The sequence below is a fragment of the Dermacentor variabilis genome, chromosome 5 (assembly GCF_050947875.1).
Source record: "Dermacentor variabilis isolate Ectoservices chromosome 5, ASM5094787v1, whole genome shotgun sequence".
Classification (NCBI taxonomy): domain Eukaryota; kingdom Metazoa; phylum Arthropoda; class Arachnida; order Ixodida; family Ixodidae; genus Dermacentor; species Dermacentor variabilis.
The window spans coordinates 110,323,780-110,338,829 of record NC_134572.1 but is presented as its reverse complement, the minus strand read 5'-3'; the positions used below and the strand labels follow the sequence as shown (position 1 = coordinate 110,338,829).

Below are 15,050 nucleotides of genomic sequence, written 5' to 3'. Positions count from 1 at the left end.
CATTCACTGCGGCTGTTGAAAACTCTCGTGTCCCCGCATCAAATACATCGTCGAGCAACACTGGTCTTTCTCACCACCATTCGTAGATACGTGCAAGCAACAGCACACTATCGCGCTTCTCCACTGACCTCTCTCTTGCGAGTGCCTGGCTATGCGAGCCGCATCATGCCGCATGGCTGTGCGAAAGATAGGTACACTCGCTTCTACTGCGCAGCGTAGCTGGGCATCACCTCCAAGATCTCCCTGGTGTCAGGTCAGGCAGAATCCTGCGCGCCATGCTGTGTGGCTAAGTGCAGCAGTGCTAAGGATTAGTGCATTTACTTCTCTCTATCTCTATGACGCACCGCACAGGCATATGCAGCTGGACATTGCCTCCGAGATCACCCTGGCACAATTTCAGGGATCACGCCCAAGCCGTGCATTCACTTCTCTCTGCAGTGCACTGTGCAGGCTGGCAGCTGGGCGGAGCCCCCTAGATCGCATTGCCACCGGTGCAGCCTCAGGGGTTATGAGCCAGCCAAGCCAAGTTTGCTTGCCTCCTTGATCCCACAGTCGAGCGCTGTGTTGTGTGCCAAGCACCACTCGACCGCGACGAACCAAGTGGAAACCGGACACGAAAGACTATCACAATGGTGCAGAAGGCACCTGTCTAAAAGCTGTCACGTTAGGTGCCAAGAAGTCGCGTGTTGCGCACGGAGGTTCTTTTGTTGGTTTGTTCAAATTTATTGCATGCGTGGCTGTGTAGCAGTTCCGCGGGCTGCAATGCCATCTTCCTATTTTCATGTTTACAACTGTATACACCATTGGGCATAAATTGCAGTAATGACAATAATGGATATACTGAAGCAACGGATATAACATAATTTCGGCTCCCCCTTCAACTCTGTTATAACGAGGTTCGAGTGTATTACGCATTCTTGCCCTGAGCATGCACGTTTTGTGCAATATATACATACTTTATTAATGATTGTTTACCTTGTAAACAAATCACACAAGCAGCAGCAGCAAGCTTACAACAGTGTACTGACAAGCAACACACTCTTAGATCACAATGACTATTTTGCTGCTGCCGATTTTGCCTGCATATGTGAACATACGTGAATAGACTTGCTTAAAGCAAGTGTACTGTGGTTTATATGGTGCCTTGCACTGGTATAAGAGGGCGGTGCAGGCACCACCCCAATTTTTTCTTTTGCATGCATTTTCTGCAATCATGCACCGCCCCATCCTTATGAGCTTTAAAGAACACACTTTTGCTAACAGAATTCACTTTTCAGAGAAACTTGATGCAACAGTAGCAAAATTGTACAACAAGCCCAAATTCGTAAACTTTACAAACAATTCTGGAGAGTTGGAGGGTACGCAATTGAATTATGCACTATCTGAATGACTGGTTACCAGGGCCAAGATTATGAGCAACTTTTCCATCACTGAGTGCTAGCGAGAGGGGTGCACCATGCTCAGCAAGATAGGGAAGTCTCAAAGTACTATTTGCCTGAGACAGTTCCTTGATCAGCTAGACTTTGTGCCTATTAAAGGCCAAGTGCAACCAAAGCTCACTCTGGCTAATTGGTTATAGGTGAGTAGTATATAATTCGAAGCAATCTTGCAAAGCTGCTGGGCTGGTTCTAGTTGTCAAATTTTTTTTACACCTTAACAGCAGCCTAGCAAATGACGCGAACACTTTGTGGTTAGTGGACATTATGCAGATTTCAAAGAACAGCCTCGAAGATATTCAATGAGCAACAGGTGCTGGCCAATCATGAAGGCAAAGCCCAGGTGCCATAGCAGTTCTCAATTTTCTGGGTTCTATGTCATTTCTGGAGAGCGGTAATTGTGGCGATCCTCTTTTTTAATTTTGCTATCAAAACCTATCCCTGCTAGGCTGTTATGATGCATTCCTTTATACTTCAAGAGTAATATTTTGCATGAGGGCTGCTCTAAACTATACTGTCTAAAACTGAACTCTTTACAAGGCCCAAAACTTCACTGCAGCTGGCTCGTTAAACAACCATTAAAACAAACACATCTACATAACAAATAGCACAGCCATACCCGGCAGTCCCTCTGGATAGTCTTGATAAGAGCGTTATATGTGTCGGCTTCTAGCAGGATGCCGTCGGGATGGTGCTCAAGAAAGTCGAGGTCCTTGAAGGTCGGGGAACGCTTGCTGCGCTCGTGCTTGTTCGCTTTGCGCTTGTAGGTGGAGCCCTTGAGGTCGTACTTCTGGTGCATGGGCACCACTGAGGGTAGCAAGTTGTTCATCAGCACAACACGCACGTTCTTGCCCCCGCACTGGTAGCAGTAGAGGCCATAGAACTTGGGAAGCAGTGTTCGTGGGTTCTGGTTCAAGTTCTGGAAAACGCACACAAGAGGAGCATTTTTTTCCCCTCAGTCTTTCTACCAAACCACATCATATGAACTCTTGACACAGCATGAGCCTGATAAGACAAGAACAGGGAACCTCTAAAATTCAATAACGAGGCTTTATCTTGTGATTCGTGCAGCAGTCGCGGAAAAAACAAGCAGGGGCAACAGAAAAGGAAGCAAACAAGATAAGTGCCGAGACTTTTTTTGTTCTCTTTTTTCGGTGAGCACTGTACATTTAAATCGGAAGCTGAATCCAATTTGCTCAGATTTTGCGACAGCAATTATATGGACCTTCTAAGCGAATTCTCGCTGCTGGCGTTGCCACTTGGCTCTGCATACACATATTTAAGCATAGGTACGCTACATGCTTATCTATGCCGTATATGCAGGCTATATTGCTTCACTATTCAATCACTAAAGTTGCTCATGCCAGGTCTTAAGTTCTTAGCTAAATTATTCCTTAGAAATTTGAGATAGTTGCCCACAATTAAATGTCATGAAACATGAAATTCACAGCACATACCTTTTATCTTAAATATTCTCGAGTATTAAATATCAAAAGTGTACAACAATATCAGTTCTTTATGGGCAGAGTAGTGCTGCCTATGCAATGTTATTACAGGCCCTACATGGTGTTTTAAAAGCTCTTAATGGCTCCAGAAGTTTTGGCGCACCCACATGTGTCATTGCCGCATTAGTCGGGCCCACGTATAGGTGAAACACCATCCGAGAAGTTCAAGCGGAACACTAACCCTTGCTATCGCAGTCAGCGCTTTTTCATCCTGACGATGTAAGCTTTGCTTTAGCAAAGTTGTTGGAATAAGAGCAGTGTAACATACTCTACTGTGAGTGATCAACAGTGGTCGAACAAGTGAAGCCTGGAGCCAACTTTTCGACAATGGGACTTTTATTCATCAGGTGAACAAGGAATGCATCCAGAGTCAATGCTTCGACAAGTGGACCTTGTGTTCTTCACAACTTGAAGAAGACAGGTCCCCTTGTTGAAACGCTGGCTTCAGGCTGAGGCTTTACTAGTTAGACCACTTTCGATTACTTCCAAGTGTGTATGTTCCTGTGTACCTCTGTCTTGTTTGCACCGTGAAGCCAGCTTGCAAGATTATGCTAATGTGCTAATTGTTTACGATGGCACAAGTGGCTCAGGCCATACTGGAGAACTTTTGGTGATGCCAGAAGAGCACGAATTGACATTAAAAATTTTTTTTGTGGAAAATTATTGGTTGGATGTTACACAAGTAGGTAGCTTCGTATTTACGGAGAGTTCATCAGTACACTTAAAGGTGACCTGAAACCCTCCTAATCTAAGCAGAGAATGGCCTCGCTATGAAAGTACATCGTCTCACAAATCTCATGGTGCAAACATTGTTCCGGTCTTTACGTGGAGCTATCACACTGATACCTGACTTTCTCTTTCTTTTCGTCTTCACTAGTGCGCTGGAAGCTACATATTGGAGAAGCCACGAGGGCAAAGCCCCAGATAAAATTTCTAGGTGTCGTGGTGGCACAGAGGCTCGTCAGAGCATCCTGTGGTAGCCGTGGTAGACTACACTAGGCAGCGTGCCGCTGCCATCTCGGGGGCCAAGCGCAGCAGACGCAGCTAACAGGGTGTCTACCAAGTTTACATTTCCGAATTCCCCGAGTTTTCCAGGTTTTCCCTGAGTGATGCAGAACTATATTTTATGTTGAGACGGGCTGAAACCATGTCGCCCGATGCTGTCACTCTCTAGTAAGCATGTCAAAAAACTAAAAAAAAAAAAAGACTTGATCCAGTTTAATACTAAGGAGTAGTGTTTATTCAAAAAGAGAATAGAAGGGAGGGGTTAGTAAAATGGACAGAAAATAAAATGTTTTCGAAAAAAATTGCAGATCGAGTCGGACATTCTCAAATACGACTAAAAAGAAGATGCATAAAGAAGGAAATATTTTCGAATATGAGCTATTTCTATCAACTGATAGAAATAGTGGTATGAGGCCCGAACTTTGTCACAATCGAGATTCTCTCTCAACAGCTTGTATGCCAACCTCAATTGTCCTGAAATACTCTCAGTCCGCGCACGATGTCTCAGTGTTGTGTTTCACTGCTTTAAAGAGCTTATTTTCGTTTGGATGAGAGACAATTGCATCTCGGCATCAGCCAACATATTGTTTTTCGAGCTCAAGCTCCTTCAAAATGGTGGCAGCATGCTTCCTTTCCTGTTCATTCGTCAATGCACAGGTCCTTTCTGTTCTCGTCCTCCTTTTGCCGCTCGTTTGCCCCACGAACCATAGTGAAGCATCTTTTTGGTCAGTTGTACAGTTAACGTCCGATCTTTCGAACTCCCTGGGGGCCGAGAAAACGTCCGAAAAATCGGCAAGTTGGAAAAGAATGCATGTTTTTTACTGCCCTTAAAGGACTCAAACCGCCACGGGCACATTCGAAAAAGCTCTGAAGGCCTGCCGGTACACGTATTAGTCATATCGGTGCTTGGTCTGTGACAGGAGAGACCGGGTGCACGCGTGTATAACGAAGGAATACATACTGTGCCCCATGGCAATAGCCCCTTCACACGCTTGTTATGCTTTACCACAATACTTATGCGTATGCTTCACGAAGGAACATTTCTGTACGGAGACGAAGCTGACTTTTGGGAACCGGCATTATGCAAAGCACCTTTTCTTCCGAGCTTCAAAGCCAATCGTGAGGACCACAAATGCGGAGTCGGTGCCATTACTGACAGCGGCGAATTCATTCAATGAAAAACACTGCACCCAACACCAAGAAGCTTAATAGAGAACGTCGAAGCAGCTAGGCCTAGCGTTGCCGCAGGATCTGCATGCGAGAGAGCCGGTTCAAGGCGGCGAGGTAATCAAAACGGCCACAATGGTGGCTTCGATTAATGCCGTTTCGGCCTGGCGGTCCCGGCAAGAAACTTAGAAAAATGGTACGGCGAAGGGTTCTTGCATCCAAAATTTCAGACGTTCTGATACATTGACTCTATAGGGTACGTGGTGGTACCACGAAGTCGTCCGAATAGTCAGTCGTTCACTGTACTCTGGCAACTCCTCCAGCTGACGATGGGGCATCAAAGATGATTTGTTACGATTCCTGTCTGTTACTCGAGCCAGCATTACCGCGACTTTCGTTCCCTTTCAATAAAAGAGTTAATTTTCCCTGACAGAAGCACGAATTCCCTGAGTTCCCCCTGAGTTTTCCCAGGCTGCTGAATATCCCTGAGAATTCCCAGTTTTCCCTGTTTTCCCGGTTGGTAGACAACCTGGGCTTAGCACAGTGCAAAGATGAAATTCATTTCTGTGTTTTTGAGATCGCAGATATATACATTTTTCATTTATTAAACTCAAATTTAGCAATTGCGTATTACTGAGAATGTCCTTGCGATCATGGAATAAGCCATTAGCATTGGTTGGCCAAATGCTTTCGACCAGCTTTCGATGACGACATTGCGGATGCAGGAACAAACATCTGTTCGCTGCTTTGGCACAAAATTGTCAATGCCCTGCTGCATGCAGTGCAATATTGTTGAACTCGCATGTTCACAGGAGTTGTTTCAGCAGATTAGCAACGTTTCTTTACTATGTTCGAAAAGTGTTTCAGGGCCCTTTTAAGACCATTAACTTCTAAAGCTCTTATTAGGTCCATCTCATCTTCTGCCATAACAATATATTGTATACAGTTATTACTAAGAATACAGGAAAAGTATGAAAACAAAACTAAACGGACTATGAAAACACATCCTTTTTAAAGCTGGGATTATTAAAGGGGCACAAGCATATTCATTACACTGTATTGAATGCATCTTCTGCCATAACAATATATTGTATACAGTTATTACTAAGAATACAGGAAAAGTATGAAAACAAAACTAAACGGACTATGAAAACACATCCTTTTTAAAGCTGGGATTATTAAAGGGGCACAAGCATATTCATTACACTGTATTGAATGCATTCTACTATACAAATATTTTAAACATAGTAGGTGGAAATAATGATGCATTAGGAAAATAGAGCTATGTTAAGTCCTGGTGCCAGCAATAACTATAAAAAAATAGAGAAAAATGGCTTGTTCTAGCAATTTTTGCAAGGATTTGTATAACATCAACACACATACGAAAAAAAAGGAAAAAAAGGGAGAAATATCATTTCATTTAATTTATTTCCACCTTAAAGGCCCAAGGGCATTGCATAAGTACAGGAGCATATGACACGGCTATTAAAAAAAGAAAAAAGAAAAACCTACAGAGGTACAAGTATAACAGCGGACATAAAGATAGCAGTACACAAAAAGAAAATTACAGTTACAAAGGTGCAGAGATGCAACAGCATAAAAATACAGCAGCAGATTTCCGTATAGCGGGAGCATGAAACACATTAGCTACGTATATACTATGGTATATGACTGATTAATTTTCCCGGAAGAGTTTGCGGTCAGTGCTGTGGTATCGGGTACATTGTTCCAGAGGGTTATTGCTTGAGGAAAGAATGAGGTTAGCATTGATGAAGTGCGGCCGTTAAGTCGCTATGGCATTGCTGTGGCTGAGATGGGAGGAGGTTTGGTGCCATACAAGGCATAATGGCATACAAGCACAATTTTTTTTTGCCAACTGCATCTTTGATGGCTCTTATTTAATTTGGTGTAACTAAAATAAAAATTCCACTGACTTACAGAGTGATAATTGCATTGTAACTATAGTTCCTGTATCGTAATGCAGGTTATTCATTCCTATAATTATGCCTGGCTGACATGAAAGCACCAAGGGCATAAGCTGGCCGATAAATTCTGCTCATATATCTTAATTCTTTTTTCTACTAAATTTGACTTTTAATTTGGTTATTATTCAAACGCCACCGAAGCCTTCATGTGTGAATGTGGATTTGGCTAGTCAGTAATTATGGATTAGCATGCCACGCATGTATTCCCCTCTGCGTTAGCCCATGACATCATGGCACACAGGATATAAATGTGCCCACTGTGAGGTCGCCTCTGCTTTATTTTCTATTCCTCTCCCTTGCTTCTTTAAAATTTATATTACATTTCCAGTCAGGACACTGCACAGAACTCATCATCATCATCATTGCTGTTGCCTTTTGCCAGGCGCAACTGCTACACCGCTGTTTTTTTGTAAACAACAATGGCGGCGGCTAAGGAAGCATTCTGTGGCGGTAACATTCAATTTAAGGTCCCAACTAATGCATTCGAGCAGCCTTTGGGCACTGTTAGCATTATGTGAGTGGATAACATGCGGACTGCCGTTTCAGAAAATTTCGTTAAAGTGGGATTGCCGTCAAAAAAATTTTCGTTGTCGCAAGATATGAAATGAATTGACTCCTATAGGCATTCGCCAGGGATCCAAAAATATTTTGTTGCGGCGAGAGTTTGGTAGCCTCGGGGTTTCAGTACTGCAGGTTTTGACTGCATAAAAAACTCATTTTACCTCCCTCTTCAACTTCGTGTGTATATGCTGTATCTACTCGAATCTGAAGCGTACTTCTTTCCTGACAAAATGGGTCCAAAAATTGCGTTCACGTTAGAATCAAGTACAACTCTAAATCTGTGTTACCATATTGCTATTGGCATTTTCAAAATGGCCACCTCGTACGCACTTTGAGCCTAGCAGCCGTAGCTTCCTCCAGCATCCGTCTTCCAGTTTTCTGTGTTTGCTTTATCAGCATGGAAGTGCCGACTGTGAAGACACGCCGAGTGTTAATCACGATCCCACAATTAAAAGGAAAGTGATCATGTGTGCGGAGATTGGCGGAAATCGGACTGCATCACGGGCATTCAGAGTTGCTGAAACTTGGTGTGGGACTCGCGGAAATGGGAGAGGCATTCTACTCTGGCGGCTGCTACGCAGGCACGGCCACGCAGCCCATATCGTCAAAGCGATCTGCGATATAAAGACAGTCTACGTATCTAGGCACACCGCGCTGTGTTCTCGCCGCTTAGTTCACGTTGAAGTGAGAGGCCACACAAAGGTCAATTTGCTCGCTTCTGCTACCGCACCTCCTCATTCCAGTACTCTTATCAAAAGTTTCCGCAGTCATTGAGTGAGATGTGTTCATGTTTGCTTGTGCATGCGCGACACCATGCTTGTCAATTTAGTTAGGAAGCGAATGTTTAAAAGTTTATACGGCCAATAAAACTACTATCCTTACTTTTCGTATAGCTGCCTACTAATTTGCTAGCGCAATCGATGTTTTGCCTTTCGGGCTAAACTGCAACATTTTTATTAATTGTAACTTTAGTGCATTGGGAGTACATCCTTGTTTTTCCATATGAGAGAAAGTTGTATTTCTGTATGAAATAATGAGGTATGCTGTACTCTAAAGGGCTTTTCTTTTTTTAGGTCACAGCAAACGGTGTGCGTTAATGTTGAGGGCACATTACAATAGAGTAAATATGGTATACAGTAAAAGCTTGTTAATTCACAACTCGTTAATTTAAAATTTTGGATAATTCGAAGCATATATTGAAAGCAATAAGTAACACATCCAGCTAATTCACACTGAAATCTGTACCGGCACCGGTAATTTGAACTACGCGCCATCGTGGATAGGGAGGGTGCTAGTGCACAAAAGCATGTTGGCGACGCTGGTGTAGCCATGCAGCTTTGCTCTTTCCATCTGTCGTTCCTTTGTTTCAAGACTACGGGTGAGACTCCCACATACTGAAAGGAAAGCACCGCTGGGATACGTGTTCGGACGGTGTATCTACTCGCATAATGATCGCATTATTTTGTCAGAAAAATTGCTGCAAATTCAGGGGTGCAATAATTACATGGGTTAAATTTCCCGGGAAAGAAGAAAAATTTTTTTTTCTTTTTCATCCAGCATTTGCTGCGGAATGACAACAGGCCAACAAACAGGCGGCTGCCACTGTAACAGTGCGGGACACCAAAACAAAAATGACGGCCAGCGGAGCAAGCTAAACACAATTTTCTTTCTTTTTGTGAGTACATTGCGCGCATTTAAACAGTTTTTTCCGTACCAGTAATGAATAATATCGTTAATATCAACAAGTCTGTGGCAATAATGTAGCCATGTCCACTTTGAGGGGACCGAAACAGAGATGTACGTGCTTAGCTGCCAGTGACATAGAAACACATGGCGGCTATACTGTGGAAACTGTGGCATTTGTCTTCACTACTATCCTAATGCAGCACGTTTCTGCTAAGGGTGGGCAAATATCTTAGCTGTGCTACAAGCGTCGGTGTATGAATAGGGTAGACTTCTAATGTATCAGTGTAAACGTGGCTACTATTTGAAGGCGACGGTGAATTGCCGTTGGCTTCCGCTCATTTTGAAACGAAGTGTGAAAAAGCAGCCTTTAACCAATATAACTTTGTGACAATGGAAACGCAAAATAGCGGTGCCTCAATGTCGCCACGCCGCGCTGCTGCTGATGGCGATGGCGGCTGTTTATTTCATCCACCCATTGTTGCAAGACTTCCGTAGATTTTCCGCCAATGTCCGGTGTATGAGACAAGGGTAGACTTTTCGCAATGGCTTTTTAAAAAAAAGTTCGAACTATATTCCGGTTTTTATAGTATGTCTTGAAAAGTCGTTCACGTAGCATTCGACAGCATTTGACAGATGGTAAGCGCGATCATCATAAGCTAGGCTTGGCATAGGACATATCGCTGCGGCAAGTTCGGTGTGCGATCATTAAACAAATAGAATTTTGATGACAAAATTCAGGGTTGCAATCATTACGCGAGTGTGATCATTATGCAAGTAAATACGGTAGTGGAACTCAGCAGCGTGCAGCCAGTGCAGCTACAAAAGTACAATGGAGACCAACGACACAGCAGGTTGCATTCACATTTTTGTGCATGTAAGGGTACATGAATAGTGCCCTTGCACCATTCTCATGCTTCAATGTAATCATGCAAGACACCCTTGTGATAAAATGCTGTTCTTGCTGCTACCACAAAGAAAAGAATGCATGTGAAACCACATGGCAATCCCGCCACTATACTGTCACTCATAGTGCCGTACATTAGCAACATTAGCAAATAGCAACTATCTTATATTTGACAGACAATAGAAAAAGAAGTAAAAGATACTTATGTATACGTCCAAGCGGCGAAGCAGAGTCACAATATCTAGCTGCTTTTACTTCACTGTACAGGAATACACGCGATTTTATAACCAGTGCAACAACTGAAGAAAGTTGAATTACGCAACAGCAGCGTCAAAATAATACGTAGTATGCAACCTGAACACCAACAAAAAGCACCATGCATGTACTGGGACTGAAACTGTGTTTTGCGCTCCTTTCATGCATAGTAGGAATGTCCTGTGCATTCCTCGCAGAAATATAGCATTAAAGGGCAACCTATCAGTTCATTGCAGTCAGCGCATTTCATTACCAAACTATTTGGCCCAAATCGCTCACAGCGAAGTGCCGCCATGTACATTTCAATGCACGCTGCCGACCGTCCATCTACACTAACGCGGTGACGGTGCTGCCACCTGTAGCCCGATCTCGCGGCCAATGTGTGTTTTCATTTCACTATATATTGGATGGTGTGGACAATCTGTCTCACGTGGCACATTGCAAGCAGTGTGAGGTGTGGCTTGACTGCCCCGTCAATCGCAACATCGCGAGAGGCAGTACATGGGTGAGTGTGTAACGTGATTCACAGCAGCCACCGCAGACAGACCTCCTCCACTCATGCAGCGCTTTGCTTCCATATATGGTATAGGTGGCGTTATTGGTGGATAGACGATGTGCGGTACTCTGGTGCCATCTCATAGCCATCGTCGTCACAGCACCTGTCTTGTGCAGCACTACACTTTTCTTCTCATGCTTTTGCTGTAACCCCCTCCTCTGCTTTCCGCCTAATGGTTCTGCTACATCCTTCCCCCTCTTCTTTTGTCCCCGCGGTTTCTTTGCTATAACAGTCTTTCATCGCCTGCTGCGCTCCGCATTTGCACTTTAATTCTTTGCTATGCTCGTTCGCTCGGTTACAAGGGATCTGGACGCGGGTGCTTGCCATAGGAACGTGCGTCTAGGAGCTGCACTCTAAACTGAGGAAGCCAAGTGGGTGCGCGCTTGTGCTCCACTCAATCTCCTCTGCAGCGAAGCTAGAGCAGCACTCTGCCTCCCACTGCTGGCATGAGCAATGTATGCACAAACACTAGCATCTCAGCTTGGTAGGTGCATGAATGACAGAATGTGGTGAATACATTTCAAGCTACAAGGGCGGACATCTTTTTTTCTTCGGTTTCCTCTTATGCACTATTCAGATGTGACACCTGCGACTCCAGCGGCAGTGCTTCTCATCACGTCAGCATTGCAAGATGCCTAATAGCTGCCAAAGCGTAATTTCTGCTGCGCCGCGGCAGTTGCCTTGCGGGCTGTGTTGCCGCCAGCATGGCACTCGAGCGCATTCACAGAACATTCTCCTAGGAGCTTCTGTGCAACACTAAATCTTGCTATTGCTTTTAATGCATGGACGAAACCGTCCACTATTCTTGCGACACACATCAGTTTAATTCTTTTACAGACAGGATAGTAACTGTACAATCAACACAGCACTCCTGCCTCTTTGCAATGCCTAGACATGGCGAGTATAAGATTCTAAGGTTCAGTTTCAACACACTCACCATGTAGTAACCTGGAAGCAGGTTCTGCAAAAACTCGGCTTCCTTGTGCTGGACTGTTTTCACGATGAACTCATCGTCATTGGTGAGGTAAAATACACTCCCGCTGGCACCAGGGTTTGTTAGCTCCCTCATGGGTTCGTGGCACAAAGACATCTGAAATCAGCCACAAAACGAGGGGTTGCAATTCATTTTAATGTACAGTAATACCTCAATAAATATAAACCATGGCTGAAAATGCTTTATTTCAATGAGTATTACTGCTACTGTATAATGAAAAAAAAAAAATGGAAGATCAGATGTTACTATCGATTGCACTAAAGTCAATATCTGTTTGCTTGGCAGATCAAAGTATCTATTCAAGTAGCAAAAATATCAACTGCACAGCAAGAGCAACTTGAGAGGAAAAATTCGGGATGCTCATGGTGCGGCCAACAGCAAGCAAGCCATGTGTCAATCTCATGTGATCGCAATGACAGCATGGTTGCATGTTCATGAAGATGCATAGCACACATTTGTAAGCATTGTTCATGTGCCACACATAGGTCATCGGCCACCCCTGGGCAATCAAGATCGATAGGAGACCTGCTGGCTCACTTGTGGCATCACACACAGATTTATTTCTCATATACAGTCGCCGACTGATTTTCCGGACTCCAAAAATTCGGACATGCTCGATTATTCGGTCTGCTTCGCGGCACCGCCATACTTCCCACAGATCATAATGTATAACAACTGCCAAAAGTTCGGACACTCCTTGACCCAACTTGATCGAGAGCACCATGCACAGACTCTGACCAGTGCATGGTTCGACTTGTTGGACGCCATTTTCGTTTTGAATTGTTTTGAACGGAGCCTCCTTGCTGCTCCATGAAGTGGCGCTACTGCAAATCCCTGCTCATCATCATTGTTTCTGCCTGGTTCGATAGAGTGGCTCTACAACAGTTCCGGTTTCAGCTTAGTAAGCCATGTCAAGACCATCCAGCAGCTGATTTGTTTCTTCGCGCACGACGTTGCGAGTAGGCCACGTTTTTCGTTTGTGTGACTGGTGTCAGCATGGTGGTGTTTGCTTTGTGTGCTGTGTCGAGGTTCCGGTGATCCAACACGGCATACGGAAACATCGTGTCAAGTGTCTAATGGCGCCGACAGTGCCCGTGCAGACTGCGCTGGGGAATGCCGGCAAGCGGGTGCTGGGAGGCCTAGGATTTGTCGCCTTCCGATGTGCTCCCTACTGACCCGGAAAATGTTCTGCCGAGACCTGCGCAGTGGTTACATTGCGATTCCGGACACCGTCTCATTTGACAGTTTCACAAGTGCTGACACTGCTGTACTGACATGCGTAGAACTCGACGACGGAGAGATCATTCGTCAGGTTTCTGCTGCACCACTGGACGATGACTCCGAGTCGGAAGATGACGCACCATGTGCTATGCTGCCGTCATATGTGGAGCGTGTACAAGCAGCGACTGTGCTTCCAGCCGCCTATAGTGAATGCATGACCCTCTCCGAGATTCAGGCTGATCTGACTGCGTGTAAACGGAACAGCGTGCAACGGCGCATTCACAATTTCTTCAAGCCTACTGCCCAGCCCGAATAAGTGCGTGGAAATAAAGGGTTTCATTTTTTTTTTCTTAATCTGCTTTTTCGGACACCTGTTTATTTGGACATTTCCGCAGTCCCCGTGAGGTCTGAATAAACGGTCGGCGACTGTACTCAATCATAAATTGCATTTTTCTGGTAATTACGTATCCACACATCTACTTATCTGGATATCATAAAGATATTTTCCTGTCAGATGAGAGCTCGTAATAATGACATTTTATTGTATATATTGCAGAAGAAGTAGCAGGCAATCAGGCGAAAGGTTTACTTAGTAACAGCATTTTTGAACGTTAGCAGAAAGTGAAAAGCAACATGAGTGTGCAGAAAGCAAGTTTGGCAATTTTGGTGGCACTTCTAATGTCGAAGTGTGGAAGTGCTTATATCAGTGATTCATCTTTGACAATTTCTTTAGCCTCCACAGCCACATAACCCATTCTAGAATAGGGTATCATGCAATTTCTTTCTTAATTAACCAAGTCAAGATGACCATGGAAGAGCCAGAGCACAGCTTCTAACAGAGCATAATTTGAACAAACATGGCTTCCTATGGCAACAGTGATGGTTAAATAGTTGAATCTGTAATGATTAAATAGCTGCACAAAGCAAGCGCCGCATACCACACACCATTAAGTCACAGCAACAGTTTTCTAAATAACAGTGTATCGGTTATAAAAATGAAAAGGTGCTACACCATCAACTTTTGCATGTTTTCTACGAGGAAATAACCCGCTTACTACAATGTCCCCATGCTGCGTTGTAGGTTATACCGTATTTACCCGCGTATAACCCGCCCCTGCGTATAACCCGCACCCCTAACTTTGAACTCGGCGGGAAAAAAAAAAAAAAAACTCGCGTATAACCCGCACGTTTACCTGAAAAAAAAAAAAATGAGCGCTAGAAAGATGCAACTCACACTCAGTGATCATTTCGTTTTCAGAACATTTATTCAAACGACCGCCACCACGTCACTGGTTATCCGATTCTTAATCGTCGCCGCTCTCACTACTGCCATCCGAGGCTTCATCGCCACTCTCAAAGACGTAGTCGTCCTCGGAACCATCCAGACTATTACTGATCGCACATTTTTTAAAGCTTTTGCGCACCAAATCGGCCGGTATCGCTTTCCACGCATCCACGATCCACTGGCACAGCAATGGAATATCAGGCCTTCGCACGCGTCCCGTCGGTGTGAGGGCGTACATGCCGTCGGCCATCCACTGGGCATACAGCCGCTTCACGTGTGCCTTGAACGGCTTGTTCAGGCACACGTCGAGTGGCTGTAGCATGGACGTCATGCCGCCAGGTATTATGACGAGGTCGGTGCTGGTCTCGGCAAGGCGAGCCTTCACCGCATCAGTGCAGTGGCCTCTGAAGGAATCTAGTACGAGCATCGACCGGCGTGCCAGCAAGGCACCTGGTCATCGCTCCCAGATTACTCGAAGCCAGTCACCGAC

At 44.6% G+C, this 15,050-nt stretch overlaps 1 protein-coding gene across 6 annotated transcripts in view; it reads right to left on the bottom strand.

Moving 5' to 3' along the window:
- Positions 1–15,050, bottom strand: part of LOC142583037 (uncharacterized) — a 158,713-nt gene that overhangs the window by 124,818 nt on the left and 18,845 nt on the right. For all 6 annotated transcript variants that reach the window (XM_075693288.1, XM_075693293.1, XM_075693290.1 and 3 more), the window contains exons 6-7: positions 11,998–12,150; positions 2,056–2,355 (exon numbers count right to left, since the gene is read on the bottom strand). In XM_075693288.1, coding sequence (XP_075549403.1) covers positions 2,056–2,355; positions 11,998–12,150 — 453 coding nt within the window. The remainder of the gene's footprint in view (positions 1–2,055; positions 2,356–11,997; positions 12,151–15,050) is intronic.